We start from the raw sequence: 10922 nt of genomic DNA, 5'->3' as shown, positions 1-10922 counted from the left end.
AGCTTCACTCACTAGGGTTTTCCATCTGCCTAGCTTCACTCACTAGGACTTTCACCTGGCTTCACTCACCAGGATTTTCCATCTGCCTAGCTTCACTCACTAGGACTTTCACCTGGCTTCACTCACCAGGATTTTCACCTAGCTTCACTCACTAGGACTTTCCATCTGCCTAGCTTCACTCACTAGGACTTTCCATCTGCCTAGCTTCACTCACTAGGACTTCCATCTGCCTAGCTTCACTCACTAGGACTTTCCATCTGCCTAGCTTCACTCACTAGGACTTCCCATCTGCCTAGCTTCACTCACTAGGACTTCCCATCTGCCTAGCTTCACTGTTAGGACTTCCCAGTCAAGTATCCGGTCAACCTTGACCTACTTGACTCTTCTTCGATCAATATCTTATTGTCAAACATCTAAACCCAAACCAAGACTCAGCTTGGTTAACCAGGTCAACCTTGACCTGAGGGATGTTGCACCAACAGATTCCGGTTCATTGGTTGTAAAACCGGCAAACTGCCGGTTAACCGGCGGGTTGAACCGGCGGTTCAGGCGCAATTTTTTTTTTTTTTTAAACGGCTTGAACCGCCGGTTAACCGGCGGTTCGTAGCCGTTGGGAGGATTTTTTAGGTATTTTTTTTCAACGGTTAGGATCATTTGACCGTTTTTTGATCAATGACTATGATTTAGTGCCCGTTACTATCAAAACTCTATAAATAGAGAGTTCATTTCATCATTTTTCACACACATCTTCTCTACTCTTAATCTCATTTTCGTATTCTCTAATCTCTACACGCTTTCGTTTTCAATTTTCAATTACAATGGAAGGAGGCCGCGGAGGTGCATCATCTCGAGCTCGGAAGGGAAAGCAAATAATGAATCCGCGGGAGGAGGACCCCAACATTCAATCCACTAATGATGAGATCGAGTATCTTCCGAATCCGACACCCGAAACACAAGGAAGTACCGATGTAATTACTTCTAAGGTTCGGGAACTTCCTCCTCTAAAGTCTTCTATTTTTACTAAACATTTTGAGAAGGTCACTCTTCCATCGGGAGAAATGCGTGCAAAATGTAAGCACTGCAATACTTCCTACAAATTCCAAGCTGGCGGCGGCTATGGGTCGTTGAAACGACATGTAGAAACGAAGCACCCGACGGAATATGGACTCGACCGTTCTCAAACATAATTATCAAGATTTTCTTCAACTAGCGATAGTACCGATTTCGGTTTATTTTTATATTCGGATAATAAATTAAGAGAATCATTAGCTAAATTTGTTTCCGTAGAACATCTTTCTTTTAGTTTTGGATCTAAATGCACATTTGAAGATTTTTGTAAAGAATATCTTAATCCATGTGTTAAACGTGTTCCTAGGACTACACTTACTCGTACAATTAAAAAATTAGTAAAACAAGGAAAAAAGAATTTAATTGATGAATTTAGTAAATTAGATAATAAAGTTTCTTTATGTTCCAATATTTGGAGTGATCATTGACAAACACATTCGTATATGGGTGTGACTTGCCATTGGATCGATAACTCTTGAAACCTCCAAAAAAGATTATTAGCTTATAAAGTTTTTGATGAATCACATAATGCTCATAATATCGCACAATTATTATGTTTATTTTAGAAGAATATGGTTTAACTCATAAAATATTTTCAATATCATTAGATAATGTTAATTCTAATACCGCTTGTATAGATGATCTAAAATTTGTTTGTCAACCTATTATTGGAGGTTTATTTTCTCATATTTGTTATGTATACCATGTTTTAAATTTATGTGTTCAAGATAGTTTAAAAATTTTAGAAAGTTATATTAAACCAATTAAAATTGTAATTTCTTATTTATGGTCTCATCCATCTATAATGAAACAATGGGGTAGGTTTTGTAAAATTAATGAAATGAGACCTAAAAAATTTCCACGTGATGTACCAACACGTTGAATTCAACATACCAATTATTACAAGATTCATTTCAATATAAAAAATTATTATGTTCATTTTTTGCACAAAACACTAATACTAATATATATTTATTTTCGCAACAATGGAATATTTGTAGTAGTATTTGTGAAATTTTAAAAGTATTTAATGATGCAACCGAACAACTTTCCGGTGTTTATTATCTCATTGCTCAATTAGTTTTAGAAAATTTTTCTAATAGTATTAGTTTTAAATGAACATATTAATAATAAATCTTTATCTCCTTGCATCTTAGATATGAAAACTAAATCGGAAAAATATTTTTATTTAATTCTTAAAATTTATTTAATTGCATTTGCTTTAGATTCTAGATTTAAATTAGAAGTTTTACAAGAAATGTTAACTTTATATTATGACGCTTTAATTCCAATTAAAGATTCTTCTTACCCTGATTCAGTTAATATAATATATAATGTTAAAATTTATTTATATGATATTTATAATCAATATTATGCAAAATATGAAATACAAATTAATATTTCTGAAATTCAACAAACTACTAGTAGTAATTTAAAACTTACAAAAGCACAACTCTTATTAAAAGAACGGACAAAACGTCCACGAGGATCCTCAAGTTCCTCACAGAAACTTGAGAATTATTTTACGACTTCTTTTGATTTTAATGAAGCAGATAGCGAAAACTTCGATATCTTAAAGTGGTGGTCACAGAAGGCTCAAAGCTTTCCCGTTCTCTCCGTGATCGCAAAAGAAATTTTAGGTTATCCAGTGTCAACTGTTGCTGTGGAGCAGACGTTCAGTGTCGGCGACAACATATCCGATGAACGACGATCAACTTTGTCTCCTGACTCATTGGTAGCCCAAGCATTACTGGACGATTGGACCAGAGCGGAGAAAAGAATCCAAGGAATGCAACTTTCAGATGACGAAGTTGAAGATTTTGATACTGAAGGAACAAATACGACAGGAATAGGAAATGGAAGTAATGAAAATGTAAAAGGATAAAAATGTAAAAGAACTACGTGGACTTTGATTCCCCTAAAGGGATACGTAGGCAACTTAAATAAGTGCAAGCCCTTTTTTTAATAAATTTTAATTTCTAATTTTTAATGTTTAATTTTTAATTTTTTTTAACATATTAATCTTGAACCGTAGCGAACCGTGACGAACTGTGAACCGAACCGTGAACCGGCGGTTCTGAACCGTGAACCGTAACCGTCTTGGGCAGTTAAGATTAAGAGTCGACCTGCCTGGAATCGTCGAGCCGGCGGTTCCGAACCGTCGAGCCGGCGGTTCCGAACCGTCGAACCGGCGGTTCCGAACCGTCGAACCGGCGGTTCCGAACCGTCGAACCGTCGGTTCCGAACCGTGGTCAGGTCTACCCCTCCATTCAAACTACACCCTCACCACCCGAGACCGACTCTCACTAGCCCGCAGGACTAGAGGTGCATACCTATCTAAAGCAGTGCAGCATCAGAGTATACATCAAGGGCTCTGTAGACATGCACCTGGACCTTCCGGAATAACAACTCTATATCAAGTCTCCCACCCTCAAATATCCCATGATTTCAAGCCTGCCATGATAAACCATAGCTAGATGTCGTGCATATAGCAGCCTACTCATGCTTCGATACTGCCTGATGAAAACTCGAAATATCCTCCGATAAGTGCTCATATTTGAAGTCATATGCAGCCAGCTTCGTATGTAGTCCCATAACTAGTGCACCACCAAACATCTGAAAAAAATATGCTCGAGTCTCAAGTTCCATCCGGCAAAAGGTACAAACTTGTTCATCATACTCTAGGTATTGCAACTGATCAACCATAGGGTGAACGAATGGCCAGGATGCACATACTTCTTCCATACTGTCCCTGCCCAAACTTATCGCTCTATGGTGCTAACCATGCTAAGTGAACCATTCGGCTAACTTCTACTCTGCTAGCTCTGCAAATCCCAATGATGCCACCAACTGATCTCTAATCTGAAGTAACTTTTTGATGAGTGGAGAATCAGTATGTTTCACTTGCCAAAGCTAGATGTCTGCCCGCTGCATGTATGTGTGATGTACCCATCAAATCCACAACGCATCCTGCTTGTCCTGAATTCTCCACAATACTTTGGCTAAAAGAGCATTATTCCAAGCCTTGAGATCCCTGAGGCCCAAACCACCTTCCTCCTTTGGCTTACACAACTCCAACCAACCAATTGGAGGGTGCTTGGTAATCCATAAGAAGCTACAGCAAAGGCTATAGATTTGGTCAATGACCCCAGCAGGCAATGACAATATAAACATCCAATAACATTTTAACCCCTTGCAGCACAGACTTGATTAACTGAGCTTTTCCTGCATAAGTCCATGTGTGCTTCGGCCAGGCATTCATCTTTTTTGCCAAGGCATCAATCAGTGAAGAATAATCCGCTATTTACATCTCAATGAACCTAGTTTCTCTTATCCATTTATAATGATAATAACAAATAAACTTGGCATGGAAGAATCCAATTTACATAAATTGATGACATCCAATTCATCAAACATCAAACAAATCAAGATTATTTCCTTCAAAATTTGTTAATATACATAAATAATGCATTATCAAATTTTTACAATGAATTCCCCAAGTGAGAAGTTGTCCGTTGCTTGAATTGGATAGTTTCGAACATGAATCAAATATTTTTCAAGCCGACTCGAAAAGCTCACGAACATGCTCAAATCATTTGCACCCATACTATAAACCATGTGCATCTAGTGAAATTTACATCTCGATGAAGCCAACTTAGGTGGAGAGAGACATGGTTGCAAAGCGACAACAATGTTGGGTGAAAACACCGTAAGCAACAAAGCCCTAGTTTCTTTTATACATTTATAACAATATTAACAAACAAACTTGAAATGAAAGAACCCATTCTACATAAATTTATGACATCCAACTCATCAAACATCAAGCAAATCAACATTATTTCCTTCAAAATTTGTTAATATACATAAATCTATTATCATTGCCTGTGGTCTGAGGAATGAATTCTTCAAAGGAAAAAAAAGGGGTCATGTTGAAGCCAGAAAGCAAAGGGACAGTTTTTTTTTAAAGAATATGAATGAGGCGAATTTAGTCAAATTCAATAAATCCAATGAAGAAGATAGGTTAGGAGCAATAATACCGTCGAACTTTGCAGCTGCAATCTTCTGCCAGAAGAAATGTTATGAGCATCCACAGAATAAGTTGTCGCAGTCTTGCCTTCCTGGACTTTGATGCTTGAGGAACCTAAGATGAGTGCAGTTCATGAGTAAGTTTATACCTGAATGAAGTGGGATAACTCCAAAATTGAATCAGTTTAAGGGATCTTATCCATTCTGCACTAAGGGAAAGCAATTCATTCTTAAATTTGATGAAATGGAGAAAACAATAAGAAACAAGGAAACTGGATGATAAAAAAAAGTGTTTGGTTGCTGTGAGGAGAAACGAAAATATATTATGCTTGAAAAAGTTGCTCTGCTTGTTGTCTGGTGTCGAGTGCTAACATGAAATGATACTCATCGATACAATTGACACAACACATGAGACATTATCTCAATGTTGAATAGTGTCAAGTTTCGGTAGTTTATCAAAATGATACATTTTAATCATTTCGCTTGACATGGTATGAAATTTCAAGCCATGCTTCTCCTAACTGAGTGTCAATTCCAGCTGCTTCAAGTCTCATTGTCTTATTGTGTCTATTGGTTCTTTGGTCTTGTGGTTCTACCCTTCTTGTCAATTTTTACCATTGCTAAATGTAATGAGTCTCAATTAAAGCTACATGATAATAATGACGTGTAATTCTATTGCATAAACTTCTGAAATTTGGATATGCTAAACAAAAGGAAAAAGTAGGAAAACCAACAGGTCAGAGAGAACCTCAGGTAAAATCGTCTTCAGGCAACATATGTATCGGCAAATTATACTATTTAGCACATCAATCTTCACTCTAATATACCCAACTGTATCAAATTATGTTTCATTTTAATTTCTTTGATCATATTCATAACTAAATAACAAATTGCATTTAGATCAAGAATTCAATCATTTCAAAAGGTTCTACTTCGATGATTTAACTAAAATCAATTGGAATCTGATTCAGGTTTTTAGTCAGGAAGTGACTAGTACAATATGGTGATCAAAAAAGCATTCAAACTGTCAACAGTAGACCACTAAGAACCGACAACAGGCTTCAACCTTAAACAAGAATGTTCAGAACAAGAATAGATTTTTAAGTGTGGCTTGGTATGACTAACTCATTACGATGATACTTTTGCTCAATGACGAACTGTATGAACTACAGTATGAATAATCACAGGAGGTGAAATAAGCAGAAATATAAAAGACAAATGCATCAACGAGATAGCAAGATAGTATAAGTTGATAACAGTACTCCAGGTGCATAAGGCTAAGGTAATGTCATATCTGGAGGTTCAATGTAAGGCCTTACTCTAGCATATGAACTAGTTTTCAGGTTGCAACGAGTAAACTCACACTTGTACAAAGCATCATCCTCACGAAAGCAACTCTGATATTATTAGTTTGGCGAATTAACCAAGGTAAATAAAAACTAAATTCAACTAAAGTGTTTGCCGAGAACTGCACGTTTTTAGTTGTTCCCAAGCATTCACAATTTCCTGAATGGCTTTGCACATAGGATATTCACTTCTAATATGGGCCTCTTCCATTTGCATATATGGCTGCACGCATTTCCATCTGTTCACTAAGTTACATAGAGATATGATACAAGCAGATATTTTTATGGAAAAGAGCAGGAGTGCAAAGAAATGAGAGGTCTAATCCAGCTGTTACTGTTGTTTTTTTTAAGCAGATAAGTTCCATGATTGTTTTTAGTGCAGATAAATTACATCCATTGCCGAAAGTACATGCATGCCAAAAGTTACCTGATTCACCATCCATGTTATGCCTACAAGGTTACAAGTTCTAACATGTCTGCTGTTACATTGAGAGTTGCTAGGTCTGATTGGGAGAAGCTTTCCCACTCCACTCCCTCTCCCATCAAGGACATCTAATTTAGCTGCTCTTAGTTTGGTTTGAAACCTTCAAAGCATGAGAAGAAAGTCCTTTGGGATCATATTTTGGGTGAATTTGGCCATCCAGTGTGAGTGGAACAATTACATTTTCAGGCAGACCCAAATTGACCTCAAGAGTGTTCCATTGGCTGATAAAAATGATAGTCTTATCATTTTATAGATGCACTCTGATTTTTATTTAGCTTTTTATTTGAATTTCTAATTTCTAAACGTAGGCATATCCATGGTTTGAAATTTTATAGCGTGCCGGGCGAAACGGTAGAAATGTATTGTTCTAGTAAATAACTAAAACTCAATACCACTCGGCACACGATACACTCGGCACAAAGAATATCTACTTTCTATGTTTCATCTCCTTCTTTGTTCAACTTCCATATCATGCATTCATGCCCTTCTTAAACTTCATCTATTTTGTCATTCAATCTTCAATCCATCACTGACACCATGCATCGGAACGTTAATAGGATACTAAAATAGTATGGTTCTAGTGAAAGATCGAAACTCAAGATTTTGAACCTTGGGCATCTACATGTAGATATTTTTAATGTAACTGATTTAGATTGGTTTTTTGCTTTCCTTAAAAAAACTGTTATCATGTTTGTCAGAAGCATCTTGATGATGGTCATTAGCACAAATATCATTGTCTACTGTGCTCAATTCCCATTTCAAATATGTTACCAAAGCTCAATTCAGATACATGAATTCCATATGTAAATTGAACAGCTGAGGGGAATGCTTTGATTAGAGTCATTAGCACAAACACTACTGTCTACTGTGCTTAATTTCCATTCAAACATGTCATCAAAAAGCTCAATTGGCAAACAAGAAATCCACATATAGATTGTAACATCAGAGTAGAGGCAAATCAATCATGAACTCTTAACGAGTATTATTATTGTTATTTACTTTTGTTTTAGCAAGAGAATTTAATAAAAATATTGAGGGCAACTTACAATTGTATTCAGTCCATCCAATGACTTGGTTCTCAAGATCATAGACGATTAACTTATTTGATAGGACTAAATCTGCAAAATAAGAATTTCAAATATATCATGATGTGAGATGAAAGTCAGTTGCAGTGACATGTACAAAGAAGTAAAATTAAAAAAAAAAATCTAAACTAAGACCAGCAAAAGGAAATTGGGTTTCAGTATCATTTTCTTTTTGAAAAAAAAAAACTTTACACGCGCGGATGGTAAATAACCATTTTCATAATGCATGGGAAGTCTATGGAGAATTGAAACCTCAACAGATGCATTTATATGTGTTAACATCCCAGTATTAGCCAGAATCTGAAACGACAAAGAATTTTACTCACAAATGATAGGCAGAGATGAATCACAAATGAGGTTCTAACAACTATTCAGGAGCCACTTGCGCGATATTAACACCATATATGATTCTTTCAAAATAAACTCCTCGTATATAGGCTCATATCAGTATGGTTTTTAGTTCCTTATATGTGAAACCTAACCTACTCGCCTAAATAACTAGTGATGTCAATATTTGAAAAATGTCTTCTCTACACCAAATTGCAACAGCCCAACTTTTTGCTGCTTTGAACGATGAAGTTGAGGGAAAATATCATGCTGGATTTGTAGAAGAGTTAATGCATAAGATATGATTGAGTATTACACATAAACATCACCAAGTAGATTCGTATAAAAATAACTCTTTAACATATTAATTTTTAATTCTCATTCTCAGACCATTGTGAATATCAACCACAAACAGACCGAGTCAGTACAGCTAACAGTGTGACAAGTCAGTAAAGTTTTTTTTTGCTTTTTTTCATTATTTCCTATCCATTTGGCTTATGTTTCTCTTTGATTTCCCTATGCTTTAGGGTTATATTCTCTTCCTCTTTCCTTGTCTTTCTTTATCCCAAATCTATATATTGAGACATATATTTTTGAGTGCCATGCCTGATCAACATACAAACTAATTTATACAACTCCAATATTTAAAACTTAACCTAGTCAGTCAGATGCAAACACAGTAAATCCAAGTCGAAGGTCTCTTGGCTCTCCGCTGACAGCAAGGGAGGGGAAGGCAGTGGCTCTCGGAGGTAGCCGGAGGGTGAGGGTCCAAGGTTTTTTCTTAGCGGTACAGGTGAGTTCTCTCCTTCTTTACCTCTCCTAATCCAGTGATTTCTTCTCTCCATCGTCCCCACATATAGTCACTACAACACCAGAGAGTTTTCTGGGTCTTTGGAGGTTTTCCGGCCATCACCAACATCATAGGTGAGGGCTGCTGGTCATCCTGGGTAAGTGTGCAGGCCAATTAACAGCCTTAGTCAACCAATTGGCTTCCCAACAACTGCCGGTTGGTCACTGGTGGAAGCTGGGTGGTTGCCCCCATTGAGGCTGCCTTTCCAAGGAGGCTGGTTGCTGATTGGGGAAGCTGGACGGCAAATCCTTCTTGGGATATGTTGAGGTGTTCTTGACCAATGAGAAAAAAAAAGAAGGGATCCAAACAATCCCCCATGAGCCAGTCCAAGAGGGCATCATCTAACAAAGTTGCTGGCCCAATCGTTGCTGGCCCAATCGCAGCAGACCACCAAACAACACCATTGGGCAATCAAGAGGCGCCAATTTTGAATGCCAATGGGATTGATGCCTGTAATGACATGGAGGACATGTCTGTTATGGACAATGCTGATGTGGCTGCTGACCAAGCACACAATGCCATGGGGGACAATGAGGATACTCCATCTGCAACTGAGGTGGAAGGCAAGATGAGACTGTGGATGGTGATCAGAATCGGGAAGAGGCCGCTGATCAGAATCAAGGGGCTGGAGTAACTGAAGTGCCGGCTGGAGATGTTGAACGTCCGATAACAGATAGTCCTCTTGGTGGAGAAGGGGCTCAGGAACATAGGAGGTCCTGAGCAGGTCTTTTCAAAGATAATCGGAAGGCGAAGATGGCAACACATCTACAACAGCACAAGGCCATAGGGGGAAGAATACAGTTTGGTTATGACGACATTGAAACGCTGGAGGAATCAATGGGCTATTGTCTGGTCGGATGCTTCATAGGAAGGTGCCCAGGGAGGGACGGAGTGCAGGCGATGGCTCATAGATAGAGGGTTCCTTACAAATATTTCATGAACAAAAGCGGCTGGGTAATTTACAGATTTGATTCCATTGCGGATCAGGAGAACGTGTTGCTTGGAAGGCCTTACTTTACCTTTGCAATTCCGCTATTCTTGAAGCACATTCCAAACTGTTATCTCTTCGAGGAGGACGGGTGGTTCATTCCAGCTTGGGTTCAGATTCATGGACTCCCTTCGGACTGTTGGACACCAAAGGTACTTAGCATGATTGGTTTTGAAGTGGTCAGGCCACTGTACACCAACAAGTTGATGCATACTCAAGAGAGGTTGACATTTGCTCACCTCTTGGTGGAGATCTCAGTAATTGGAGAAAGAATCAAGAGGGTACTAGTTACACTACCGGGCTCATCTTGATTTGGAGACATTATATAAGGTTATGCTGGATTTCTATGAGGAACGTCGAAGAATTGGACATCAGACAGAAATACAATGAGCGGACGCTCCCAATCTGCAAGAGGTAGACGCCGTTCAAGGTATGGATGGCGTCCAAGAGCCCCTCCACAAGCAAATGGTGAAGCAACAAATGAAGAAGCTCTAGCAAATGAACTTGTCATAGTATAGGTGGTGGATCTAGTGGAGGTGGAACACCCAACTGATCCTGGCTAGTTTGAAGGACAGTCGGATATTTCCCAATTGCATTCAGAAGAGGAGCAGCAGGGGAAGCAGAGCACCACTGGCTCAACCTCAATGGGGTGAGGCTGCAAGTTCGGTGCGTAAAGATGATCAGTCCGAAAGTGCCTGGCATCAAGGCTCTTAGCCGGTACTGTGCAACTTTCTTCCAACACTGCCAC

At 38.3% G+C, this 10922-nt stretch overlaps 1 protein-coding gene across 5 annotated transcripts in view; it reads right to left on the bottom strand.

Moving 5' to 3' along the window:
- Window positions 1–4577: 4577 nt before the first annotated feature.
- The window catches only part of LOC122025682 (aspartic proteinase 36-like), a 51049-nt gene continuing 44704 nt past the window's right edge, over window positions 4578–10922 (bottom strand). For 2 of the 5 annotated variants that reach the window (XR_006123805.1, XR_006123806.1), the window contains one exon: window positions 7989–8042. Coding sequence is in view for 2 of the 5 variants with exons in the window: in XM_042584520.1 (XP_042440454.1) it covers window positions 5064–5209; window positions 7971–8042 (218 nt within the window). In the remaining 3 variants the exon portion in view is untranslated. Of the gene's footprint in view, window positions 5210–7970; window positions 8043–10922 lie in introns of those variants that run through there. The other 3 variants (XM_042584520.1, XM_042584519.1, XR_006123804.1) reach the window with 3 other exon arrangements.

Source organism: Zingiber officinale, chromosome 9B (genome assembly GCF_018446385.1).
Source record: "Zingiber officinale cultivar Zhangliang chromosome 9B, Zo_v1.1, whole genome shotgun sequence".
NCBI classification, from domain to species: domain Eukaryota; kingdom Viridiplantae; phylum Streptophyta; class Magnoliopsida; order Zingiberales; family Zingiberaceae; genus Zingiber; species Zingiber officinale.
The sequence above is the reverse complement of the archived record's forward strand: the minus strand, read 5'-3'. Positions and strand labels throughout refer to the sequence as shown.